Here is a 13,574-nt window from a genome sequence, read left to right as displayed (position 1 = left end):
TATTCACTAAATAGAATAATTTAGTTGTCATATGCACACTCTTGTGCCCAAAAGTTATTTAACAGCTTTAATATCTGTCTTTTTAAATGTCAACAAAATTTAATAACAGGAATCTCGTACTGTTCTAGCTTTTCATTTTCATAGCAGTATTTCGTTCATGTGTTTTTTGCCATTAAACTCAGCATTCAATTGCTGAAATTTATAAATTTTTTTTTTGTTGAGCTTTTCTCAAATAAAAATGGAAACACATATTTTTAATGTGTATTTTAAAAATCTATGCAAGCTTATTCTAATAGCAATGATACCTTTTTACTGAGTTGTCTTTTTGTTTATCTGTTTGCTGGAAGTGCTTTTAATCATTTATTTATTTTAATTTATTCTTATTTTATATTTTTTTATTGCTTTTAACTCCTCAAAAGAGTTGAAAACAATAAAAAAAAGTAGCGTAATATTCGTGATATAAATATGAGTACCTACCATGATTCTTAGATAGGCTAATCACTTCATTACTGTTCTTTATTTATTTGTTCCTTTTTTTTAATATTTTTGTGTCATCTTCAGGCATAATTTTTTGTTCCATTTAAATTTGTTGCTTTATAAGGCATATTCATAGTTTTTTTTATATTTTAAGTTTGAGCAGCATAACTTCACTTGGTTCTTTTCAAAGTAAATTATATATTTTATTGCTATTGCAGCTCACTAATTACTCTTTTCGGAAAACCATATTTTTTCATCCAGCAGACACATATTAGGTACTCGAGTAGAAATGTCTCTTACATTTTTTATCATCTCAAATGTGCTTGCTTTGACTCAAGAATTTTTTTGAATGTAATTCAAAATTTTTTTATTGTTTCTCTTCTAAGTCTTAGTGCAAAAATTTATTTGTGCTGACTTTGGAAAATTGAAGTGCTATTTGCTGGAATAATGAATTTTGATGAATTTAAATTTATTTATGATTGTATGAAATTATTAATAATCAGAATATTTGTCTTGAGTAATAAATAGAAAATATACTAATTTTTTATTTAAAGTTAAGATTAATTATTGAAATTCTGCTTTTTTTTTTTTTAAAGAGAAAAAAGAATAGTTTGCATCATGTGTGGATATTTCACATAATTTGTGCAATGTTAAATAAAATAAATCAAGATGTTTTATAAAAAGTAAAAATAGAAAAATATTATGAAAAATGTGTTATTTGATACTAATGTATTTCGAAAATTTTGTATCATGTTAAAATTATGAACTTTTCTGATTGATTATTGCAACCTTAATTTTTTTATTTACTTTTTGTCCAGAGCTGAATGCCTTCTGTTGCACTTTTGTTAATCTATTGGATCCTGAGGTAATAATTTTAATAACTATTTGTAACTCATCTACTTCCTATATTTATGAATTATTTGATGTTAAAATATTTAATTGTTGTAAATGGAATTAAAAAAAGTGCAATTAAGTATATTCAATTAAAAAATTTTTAAGCTATATCAAACACATTTTTACTAATATGTGTTCTATCTGTGTTGTGCAGTAATTTATAGTTACAGTGCTAGAAAAAAATAAAGCTGAGCAAAAAGTCGCCAAATATAAAGCACCACTGTTTTGGCTTGATATGCAAATTTCTTTTTTACTTGGAAATGTAGAGCCTTATTGTGATGCATGAAAATTTTATTTTTAATCTGAAAAAGAACTTGGAAAAAAAAGTGTAAAGTCAATACCAATTATATTATTATCTGGCATAAAAAAAATGCAAGAAAAGAGCTTGCTTCAGTGCATGAAGCAAATCCGCGTTGTATTTAGAAAGATTTTTGTAGTTTACATGCAGTAGCTTTTAAAGAAATGGACTTGAATGGTTCTTATATGTCCAAATACATTGGGAGATAATTTATTATCTGTTGCTCCTCTTATGATGTCCGAGGACTGGATGTTCCAACAGAACAATGCGGCAGTCGTCCATACTTCATATTCAACTAAATCCTAGGTGAAAGCTAATGAGGTTAAATCCCTTTAGTGGCCATCTCGTAGCCCAGATCTGAATCCGGTAGGAAACCTTTGGGGCATGCTAGTAAGAGATGTTTACTGATGGGACTGAAAATTCTGGAGCTAGTAGGATTTGATTGATGCAATCAAGATGTCTTGGAAACAATATTGATAACAGCATTTTACAAACTTTATCTGGGTTCTTTTAATGCTAGATTGATAAATGTAATCGAAAATAAAAGATATCACATTGATCACTTATTTAATAATTGTGCCGACTTTATACTTTTTTCCAACTTTGTGTTGAAATCTTATTGTGAACATGAAGTAGTGTGTAATGTATTTTGCTATTAATTTCATTTCGTTTTTGATTTTATTATGTCATAATCTATTACTGTATTGTAAAATAAAACCATAAAGATAATTTCTTCTCAGGTTTTATCACCTTCTTCGGTGACTTAATACTTTTTTCCAGCACTGTATTTTTATTATTGTGTTGTACTTCATACTAGATTATTTTCAGAATATCCACTTAGCATTGGTAAATTCAGGGAACTTGAATCACTCTAAAAAATCAATAGATTTGTTGTGCTTTTAACCAAAATATTGTTTTAACCTTTATAAGAAAAAAATTTGTCATCAAAAACATTTATTTTCAAAATGAAAAAAAAAAGAAACAGTATTTTATTTTTGACAACAAATATTTCCTACAGTGTGAGCTATTAGCTAACTTTTATATGCATGAATAGCACCATCAATAAAAATAAATGTGTTTGTCTTTCATTATAGCTTGTTGTGGCTATTTACTAGAAATCTTTCTGCCAATGCCTTTGTTTAATTTTAAAAAGAAAAAGTTCAATGTTTATTTTCAACTTTTATGGCAAAAGTGTTTTTGTAAGATACTTTATGTACAAGAATGAGATAGAAATACAAAAAAATTATAGTAAAATTTTTCTCCTCAGTTTCAAAAATGAGAAAAATATAATGCTTCTGGAAGAATCAAATACTTTTTTTACTGAGTTTTTGACCAGTTTGATTTTGTCGATTGTTTTAATAACCTTTGATTTTAGTGTAATTCGAACCCTATATGTTAGTATTTTTCCCAATATAATGAAAACATTGAAGATAAAATTATATTTCTAAGTAACTGAGTGCATTATTTTTATACTAATCTCAGTAATACTGTATTTTACTATTTTAAATTAAAACATTACATTATAAAGATTTGATGTTTTGATTTAGGCTTTCACACAATGACAAATATTTTATTAGTCTAAGTGACTAAGTTATTTTTTCCCAAAATATTTGAAAGAATATTAGAAATATTGAGCTTTGCACCTTAAATTTTAATTTAGTTTTGAGAGCATTTATAGTATTAATCATATTATAATAATTTGAATCTTTTCCCTCCCGATAATTTAACTATATAAGATGAAAATTATTGTTTTTTTAAATAAATTTTATTAATAATTCTCTGTTATATGATCATATTGTTAGTATTTCCTGTTGCCTGGATTAAGGCTTTAATTCAATACAACATTAGTTAAATATATTTTTATTTATCCAATCTTATTTTCTATTTCTATAGAATTTCTAAGTAAGACAAAATTTTTTATCAGTGTTTACTCTTATTTACCAGAATATTATCATGTTTAACAAGCTTTTTCAGAATAGATATTTATTCTTATAGAAATTTTATCTAAGTATTACGTTGTAAAGACGCTGTTTTTATATTCTGGGTTTTGTTGTAAAATTATTAAGATTTTCTAATTTTAGCCCTTTTGAATAAATTCACAAAAATATATATTTGCTTTTGCCAGATGTCATTGAAAATATGAAATGAAGGAAAAATTCATTATTATAGTCTTTTAGCTAACAACGGTAGTTTTTGTGTTGTTATACAATGTAGTTACTTAATAGCATGACACTTAAAAATCAGTTTTCTAAAAGGAAAAGAAAAGGATGTTCAAAGACAACCTTTTAAATTTATAAAAATGGAAATATGCTTTTTAAAAAACAATGAAATAAATAAACTTTGACCATTATTATTTTTTTTTGTTAATTATTTAATTGAACAGGTATGAAATTATAATTAAAATTTATTTTTATACTAGGAGAAACATTTAACGAAGTTTGTTTCAAATAAGGGTAAGTTTGCATGGAGTGTAAACAATAACTACTAATAGTTTGAAACATTTAACTTTCACAGTTATATTTTTATGTATCCAAATGCTTTCATGCATGTAATTGCATGCAAGAGTACTTATATTCAATATATACAATCTCACATTTACTTATGCAAATTCTGTAAATAAATTTATTCACTAAATATTTTTTAATGTATCATCATGTTTGATTTTTCATGTATCGGTGAAGGTAAACATTTGTTCATGAAATTAAATCAAGTCTTAGTATACAGAATCATGCTTTTCGTAGCATTTAATATCCCACTATTTATCTGTTTTGAAATTGCACAGTTTATTTATTAAGATAAGCTCTAAAATTATACATTAAAAATGGCTAAACAACAAAAAATTATTATTAATATTATTATATTTTTGAACCAGTAAATTGTATTTGAAAAACAAAATTCTGTTATTTCTTTTCCATAAAAGTTCAATTTTTTTTATTAAATTTATCATGCAAACATTTATTCAAATTTTACATTTAATTAACTTTTAAACTACTCATAAAGCTGAGTATTTTATTCAGATTTGAATAGCATTGTTTTATTATCCTATGAAATTTACTATTTTTAAATGTGTCATAACTATAACCTTTCACTATTATCTCATTTTCAAAAATAATAAAGTTCTAGCCAAAATAAATTTTGTATTTTGTATAGCTTAATGACCGGTTATATTTGACTGAATTTAAATATTATCCTAACATTTTATATTCATTTTTTTCTTTCAAATCTATTTCTTTTTTAAATTAATTACATTTTTTAATTATCTTGCTTGCTGTCTAAAGAAATTTCCTACTGCATTTTCTGAATTTAGTAAGCTAAAGATAATTATTTTGCAAAATAAATATATTATAATTATATTATTTTTATTATAATTATATTATATAATATAATAATAATTTAAGTATATAAATGTAATGTTTGAAACTTTTAGGGCTGAATTTGATTACTTAAATTTACACTTTTACTTATCTTCATAAAAAGTTGTTTAGAAAAATTGGATTTGATTTTATCTAGCTGAAAGTATTAAAATTTTTTTTTATTGAATTACGGTTTTATTATTTATTGCTGTTATTGACAGGGATTTATATATATTTTTTTGGAAGTGTAAAAATTTGTTTTTAGATTCTCTACAATTTACTATCAATTGCAACAAAATAATTTATTGTTCAAAAGATTGTATTGATATGCTTTATTTTATTTTTGGGAATATAGGCCTAATTTCAGCAATTATTTTAAATGGAGCCTTTTAAAGTTTTCTCAACATATTTAATAAAAAATTTTTGTAGTTATTAAAAATTATTAGTATTCTTTTCACAAATTTATTAGTTCATAACAGTTTTATTTTTTGTTTTTTAGGACTTTAAAAATCGGGAAGATGTCAAACTAAAATTAAACTCATGGTATAACTATTGCATAGAGTATGTTGCACGTGTTATTAATAAATATGAAACTGACATACCACTTATTCTTACTTCTGTAAGTTCCAATTTATTATTTCTTTAAACTTGAAGACTTTGATTTGTTTTGTTTAAGTTGAGCTTTGAAAAATTATTAATGTATCTTATATTTATTAAGAATTTTTGAAAGAAAGAGTATCAAGTGTTTTTATTATATTTAAAGCAATTAAAATAATTAAAAAAATTAAAGTACTTTTGTTTAGAATCAAAATATAGGTGTCATTAGCATTAGGACTTGGGTATATGTACCCTTAAAGTCCCCTTCATCTTGTAAAACTTAGTTAGCATGAATATAAAATTAATATTTCCTGAATTGTTTTTTATTAATTTACATAATTGTTTATCATTGTCATGTTGCTCATTTTGCTCTTATTTTAATATTTTTGTACGTGACATGTAATTTGCTGATAATCACATGTCATTAGTGAGTGACCCATATCTTCTATCTTACTTAGCCATGCTTCATGTTGTGTCATGCTTCATGCCCATCTCCTCAATCAATTAATAATTTCATTGAAATATTATTGATTTTGTATTTTATTTTATAACCATCATTGAACAGCCGACCCAACTTTTGGGTTTACGACTACTAATGTTCAATATGCGTAGCCTTGTAATTTTGAACCCAATCCAGAAGACAAGGGAACACCTAGATCAAGTATTGGGAAAAATTTACCTTCATGGAGGACTTTTTGATGAAACTAACCTACATTTGCGTCACATGGAGGGAAAGACCATGAAAATTTCCAGGATGTAAAATTCACCTCATTAGAGGGTGAACGCTTTGTCCCCTAAGACATCGCGGCTCTATTGACTTTGTATATAATAATTTATTAAATTTGACAAATCGGCCTTTGCCGGCGGCAGACACTGTGATGCTGAATTCGTGATCTCATTAAACGGTAGGCTTTGTATTCATAAAAATGTCATTATTGTATTTACTCAAAATTTTATTGCACTTGTTTTAACCTATAGTTTGGCATTTTAATGTAACCATTTATCTTTTCTAAAATTATCTAGAAGCACTTACATTTATTTTCTTGACATCTATATATAAGTGGATTTATGTTTTAAAATAATTCTAATCAGTAATTTTATTTCTATTAAAGTCTTAGGACGAACTAGAACTATGTATATTTTAAAGAAAAATTCATATCCATATTATTTTAACCTGTAGAAAAATAATAAAATTTTTTAAATAATAACAATTAAAAGTGCCATTAATAATCATCTGACATTAAAAACATGTTTTATTTCTATGTTGATTAAATCTATTATATTTATTTTATTTAGGCTCTTTGGAGTAATGTTGAAGTTATCACTGATAACAAAGATAATAAATGGGACCTTGAAAGGTAAATTTCACTATGTTTTATAATTTCAAACTTTTTTTGGTGAAATCATTAGTTATGTTTAAACTATAAATGTTTTCCTGGAAAATCTATTCCATGATTTTTCTGCAAAAACGATAAATAAAATATTACTGTGTTTTGTTCGGTTAAATGGTGGAACAGTTACACGAAAAATTTCTTTGGTATTTATCAATATAATAAACAATTAATAAAATAAGCCTTGAGTCTAATCCACATTTTTATGCCTGTAAATCCACATTTTTATGCCTGTAAACTCTAAAATTCTCCAACAATTTCTTTTTTTTCTTCTTTCTAAAATGAATAAGTTTATTTATTTGAGAATGTTTTTCATGTGATGTCTGGAGAATGTTTTTATCAAAGAAAAGTGAAAGCAAAATGAAAAAAAAATACTTTCTTATGCATGTGAAAAATACTTTTGAAATTATTTTGCTTTCATTTTTTTAACTCATAATTTTTTTTCATGGTTATGCTTTAAAAGTTATGTATATATATATATACATATATATATATATATATATATATATATAATATATATATATATATATATATATATATATATATATATATATATATATATATATATATATATATATATATATATATATATATATATATATATATGATGATAGCAGTCATTGTCGAATGTTCAGAAACACAGCAAACAGTTGGAAGGAAAATATTTATTTTTAAATAATTTCTTAAAAATTAATATTTATCAAATTTCATTTTGTTGATGTTTCAGATTTTTTGATGCTTGTTCTACAATGACAGCTAGTAACTTAGAGGTTTTGAATGATTCATCGGAAGTACCTGAAGAAATGCGCTCTTCTTTGAAACTGTGTGAACGAAATGGCAAAATAGAAATCGAAGGCAGATCATTAGGTTTTTAACGTTATTTCATTGTTTTGTTTCATTATTTTCAATTAATTTTATTTTTATTTATTGATTTTAGCAGTACTAACTGAGTTTACTTTTTATATATTATAATTGTTGACTTGGACCAAAATAATTAAAAAGTTGAATTAATACAAAAGTAATTAATATAAGAAAAATGAACATTCCTTCGGACATTTCAAATTGTAATACACATTCATAAAATAAGCAGTATCAATGAAGTCAGGAATAAGAAATAGACGAGCATATAATTAACAGCATAGAGTTAGAGCTTACACTATGGCACAAATAAATCTTATTATTATTTTTTAAAAAAGGAAATATAAGATCCTTTACTTCTTTTGCTTATTCATTTAGTTTCTTTTATACCAAAATTTACTAAACTTTCTGCAATTTTGATTTGATTATAAAAATGAACTAAGATTGATTTGATTACAAAATAGAATTACACTAGTAAGAAAACAATTTTATCATATATAGTTATAGTTTTTCTTATAACCTATACTTACATTTTGATATGAAAGCATTGTTATATTTATTTAAATTATAAAAAATTTTCTTTTCTTAAAATATTTATATTTTCACATATACTTTCAGAATCCACTCCTTATTGTTTTAAATGGTCGGAGAAGCTAAAGAATTGCAGCATTAATGATCCTAAAGGTTTACATAGCATCTTAGAAGGTTTTAAGTTAAAAGTAAGTTGGATGTTAATTATGTTTATCATTAAAAATAAAATTATTAAAATAGAAGGGTATAAAATTTTTATTAGCATTCCAGTTTGCTTTTTGTTTTAAAAAATTATGGCATTTTCAGGCAATTATGACAAGGATCCTACCAATTGATGTTAGTACAAATCACATGAAGCAACGTGTCATGCCATTAGAAGCATTACGTGTCTCCTAGTTTTTGTTTAATTTAGTTTAGTTTAGCTTTAATGTAACTTATTTTTAAACCTCTAATCCTTTCCTTTCTGATAAGTAATAGTTAAATTTCTTTTTCCATCTATGTTAAGTGGAAATTAAACTCTATAAATACCTAGATAGTCTTTCTTTATCTACTTATTTATTTATTTAAAAATTAAAGATGGTCAATGGTCATCCATAATTAGTAATGTCTTTAAGTGATATCTTTTGCCAAATAATTTTAATTTGGCAATCCTTTTCATGACAATGGACTTGATTTTTGGTAAATTCAAGCAAATTATCAATTATTAATCAATTGATTTTTGATTTTGATAATTTCGCCAAATGATGTGTTTTTCTCTGTGCAATTTAAAAAAATATTTTCTTTTAATGTGTCGTCGGTGTTCTTTCTTTATTGTACCTGTTTCTTGTTGCCAAAAATTACAAATCTAAAAAAAGTGACATCTTCTTAACAGCCGATCACTGATATGATAATTTGAACCAATAGTCATCTTTATATTATGTGAAGCTTTTTTTTTCCATTAATACTGTATGTAAAATGTGTAAATAAAATTTAAACTATTATCTTTATCTTTCAAACTTTTAAAAACCCATAATTCTTTTGTAAAAAAAAAACAGTTTTGGTAAAATAAGCTTTACTTTAATATATAGAGTTAGATGTGGATATTGCATTAGCTATATTCTTCATTTTATTTCTCATATTTGCTTAACATTATTCACATTGACGAATGAATTATTTCAATTATCATTGATGGTGTTTAAGAGCATTTCATTACAGTTACCTTTCTTACAGTTCTTAATTTGCATATTTTAACATATGAAGTGATCAGTATAATTTAATAATTCTTATTGACTTTTTTTTCTCTAATTTTTTGTTAACGTCATAGAACGTTCCTATTTGTTATTATTTAAGAATTTGCTCATTATTTTATCATATTTCAAATCAAATCAATTGAATTTTAAAATGTATTATTGTGGCATTGTGTCACTCAATAATTTTTAGATTGGAAATATATATAGTCCCTGCAATCAATTTTGTATTTTTACACTTTCCCTTTTGAAGTGTTTTGGAATGTTCTCTCCCCTTTAATTCCTAGAATCTCAGGTGGTCGGCTTTCTCTGTAGTTTCCACGCGGTATCCGTTGTTTCTCTTTTTTTTTAAATTTCATAACCGTAACTACCTTAAATTTTTAAACATTTTAACTTTTGCTTTACCTTTTTACTCCTGTCCTAACCGTCTCTTATAATTTTTACTAACTGCAACTCATCTTTATCATTTTTCTATAAAAAGACTTCACTTTTCTCAATTCGTGGCATTTGGTTCTTGTATTAGTTTTGGCTCCGTGTTCCCCCCCTCTTTGGTGCTTGGAAGAAATGATGCAGAGCATATCATATCTCACTGTTATTTTATTTTTTACTAAAATGATTTCTCAACATCACTCCCGCCATTATGCTGAGGGATGCCATTGTTACAATTTCTGAATGGCTTTGTGAGAGGTTTTGTAGATGGTGTCTCATCAAAATGATCCAGCTATGCTTCCTGGGTAGCTTTGTTTTTTTCTCTGAATCCTGAACCAAAATGATTTTCCGGAGATATGGTTTTTTTCAAGCGTTGCATTCAACTACAGAATGCTTGAGCAGTGCGTTCTAGAGATTGCCACTTCCCGCTCCCGATCACCACTTTACCACCGTGACTTTTGTGTTGTGCTTCATATGATGCTTTTTGGACAGCAATAAATGAATTTTCTGACATCATCAAAAATGTTACTGGCCTATACTTTCATCAGACTCGATTATATGGGTTGTTGGGCCCATGTCCAAGAGGTCGTGAGTTCAATCCTCGCCGGCTGAAAACTTCCTGTATGCAAAATGGCGACTGGTTCACATTAAATCTGCACAGATCACTGAGTCCTTCAAGTTTCCTTAACAAATCAATATGTTCGGGGATACTGGATTGGAGATGGATCATTCTCTGGTTCAAGTCAAAATTATGATCTCCGGGGATGGATGGTTGGAGTGTGAACGTGTCCTCACTATAAAACAGGATGTGATGCATGTGTGTTATCTCCAGATCATTCTCATGGATGTTTCCCAGACCGTCGCCAATAGCCCATTGTGCAACTTTAAGGCCACTTAAATAAAAATGATAAAATAAAGATGCATATCCGACAGAGATGATGTTCTGGAACCCTTAAATTTGTAGCTTTTTGCTATGTTTAAAAGTTTTCATTGCGTTATGTATTTTAAAATACTATTGAATAAATTATCTTGACTTTTTTTTCTGAATGTAATTTTAAGCAATTCTCAAAACAGCTTTATATTTACAAAAAATGTTAAAAAGAAACGAAAAATTAATTGTAGATAACATATTAAAAATAATAGGGTAAATTAATATAGATTTATTTATGTTTATCTGATAGCCTATAGTACATCAATATTTTACAAACATCAAATGTCTCACTTTATTGTGGGTATAAACATCGACCCCCTGATTCTCGTAAAATTTTGGGGATTTGAAAAGTAGACTGAAACTCTGATATTTCCAATAATGAAATAATTTCAAATTATCTACATTAGATTGTATAGTAATTTTTATACACTTATTTAAGTTTTCCCATAATAAATAAAAGTTAAATACAAAAATAAATTATTAATTATGCCAAAAGTTTTACCTACGATATTCATTTATCAAATTTAAAAAATAATATATTTTCTGCTTTATCTTAAAGTACATGAAATTAATATGTCCTGGTATTCTAGGGTTTAAGGAATAACATTGAGATCTTAATTTCTTGCAGACAATTCAAGATCTGAATAATTTAAAAAGACTTCTTCAAAAAGCTGTAAATGATTACTACGCCCTATTCAAGTTTGTATTTCTTCCATACTTTTTTATTTATTTATTTATTTTGTGATTTAATTCAGTTTATAATACACTAATGTAGTACTGAAGGGGATATGTTTTTAGAATTAAAATGAATAAGCTCTGACTCTTGTTTGAAGATTTTTGGAATAAATGCTTGTATGAAAATCGTTGTTTGCCAGACTTCATACCTTTTCTTAAAAAAAAAAAAAACATTATTGAAGAAATTAGATATAACATTTTAAACACTTTTGATTATTTCAACTGCTGGTAATTTACAGATTTTATTAAGAATTTGTAAGAAATTCATTATATAATTTCTTCTTAAAATGGTTTTTAAATTAAAGGCTATATGTTTTTTACTTAGCTTCATTAGGAGAAAATTTTATTTTAAGTGTATAGTTAAAACACAAATAGAAAACTTCGCAATTAAATTTATTTATAAATATTACAATAATTAATATTAAAAACGTAGTGCTAACAACTTATGTGTTTTTAGCACTTAGAGAAAAAGAATTAAAATTTTTTAGTTACCTAAAACTTTGTCGGTCTTTTCACTGTAAAAATCAAGCTTAAGCAATGGTATAAAATCACTTAATAATAAATTGTTTTTTCAATAGTAACCTAGTAGAAAAATGCTTTTACCTTCCCTTAATTTTAACTATAACCTTAATGTTATTATATGTATTATATTTTTTCTTAGCCCCAACAAATTTTATGTAACAAGTGCGTTAGAATGTTTTTAAAAACTGTAATAATATCATCCTGTAAAATTACATCTCTAAATTTTGAAAATAATGAATAATTTCTTTACCCACCATACCATCCTTTCTAAATAGTAATTTATTAATTTATTTTATTTTATAATTATATATATATATATCATAATTAATGTATGAATACCTCTGATATTTGCAGCGCTTATCTATTTCTAAAAGCATCTGGATATGATGAAATATTGCTTTATCATGTTAAAAGAGAAGCTCATGTTGGAAATGAAGAGGATATTCTAGAGGTCATTAAATGCCTTCAAGATTTTATACAAGATGAGCGTACAGAAAGTTCGTGACCTTTGTTTTAAATTATTTATTATTAAATGGATTTGTACATTTTTTGAAGTAATAAATTATCATTGTGTATTTATTGCAATTATTATTTTTTTTACTTTATGTTTGATGTGATTATGTCATTCTCAAATTTGTCTGGTTTACTTGACTGGTTGCAGTCAAATACATCTTTATACTTATGTCTTATAATCAAAATCCTTGAATTTTTACTAAAATTCAAGGGTTATCTATTGAAAATGAAGAATTTTAGGCTGTATAAATATAAGGTGCATTTTCAAATTGTTCTGATTTATAAGTACCCAATGCTTCTGTTAATTATATATAGTCGAACTTCCGGAACTTGTAAGGTACTTATCTGGAAGCAATGCTAAGAAACAGCTTGAAAATTTTTGAATTCTGAAAAAAATTGTGGTTTGTTGCTATAGTGTCCCAAATTGTCCAATTATATATATATTTTTATTGATTTTTGTAAAAAGATTTATCTTAAGTGTTATTTCTGCTTAATCTGATTTTTGTAAACTTAATTCGCTTCCAAATAATGTTTTAATAAGGTCTTAAGAATAAACTAAAGTGTTTTTTCATCTTGAAATTTTTAATTCGAATTCCACTTTGATTTTTGTTCTAACTGTGCATATAGATGGTGCCACAAGACGTTGTTGTTTTTTGAAAGATTTATTTAAAAATTTAGAAAAGCTAACTCTTCCTTGTACGAAGAGGATGTATGCTGTTGTTCTTTGGTTTCTCACAGTAAGTTATGTTTTTGTTTTTGAAATTTTTTATTGTTTGAGAGGGAAATCGGAGCAAGAAAATGGTATTGTCAATTTTATTT

At 25.6% G+C, this 13,574-nt stretch overlaps 1 protein-coding gene across 1 annotated transcript in view; it reads left to right on the top strand.

The window, feature by feature from the left end:
- Nucleotides 1-12,817, top strand: part of LOC107438952 (protein Njmu-R1) — a 40,658-nt gene extending 27,841 nt beyond the window's left edge. Inside the window, exons 6-12 of the mRNA XM_043042882.3 lie at nt 1,285-1,342; nt 5,522-5,641; nt 6,916-6,977; nt 7,738-7,877; nt 8,487-8,587; nt 11,614-11,684; nt 12,597-12,817. Of these exons, the coding sequence (XP_042898816.1) occupies nt 1,285-1,342; nt 5,522-5,641; nt 6,916-6,977; nt 7,738-7,877; nt 8,487-8,587; nt 11,614-11,684; nt 12,597-12,747 (703 nt within the window). The 3' untranslated portion in view covers nt 12,748-12,817. The remainder of the gene's footprint in view (nt 1-1,284; nt 1,343-5,521; nt 5,642-6,915; nt 6,978-7,737; nt 7,878-8,486; nt 8,588-11,613; nt 11,685-12,596) is intronic.
- The last annotated feature ends 757 nt before the right edge of the window (nt 12,818-13,574 follow it).

The sequence above is a fragment of the Parasteatoda tepidariorum genome, chromosome 8 (genome assembly GCF_982258835.1).
Source record: "Parasteatoda tepidariorum strain Cologne lab strain chromosome 8, Ptep-v5.0, whole genome shotgun sequence".
In the NCBI taxonomy this organism is placed as follows: Eukaryota; Metazoa; Arthropoda; class Arachnida; order Araneae; family Theridiidae; genus Parasteatoda; species Parasteatoda tepidariorum.
This window is presented reverse-complemented; position numbering and strand designations above follow the sequence as displayed.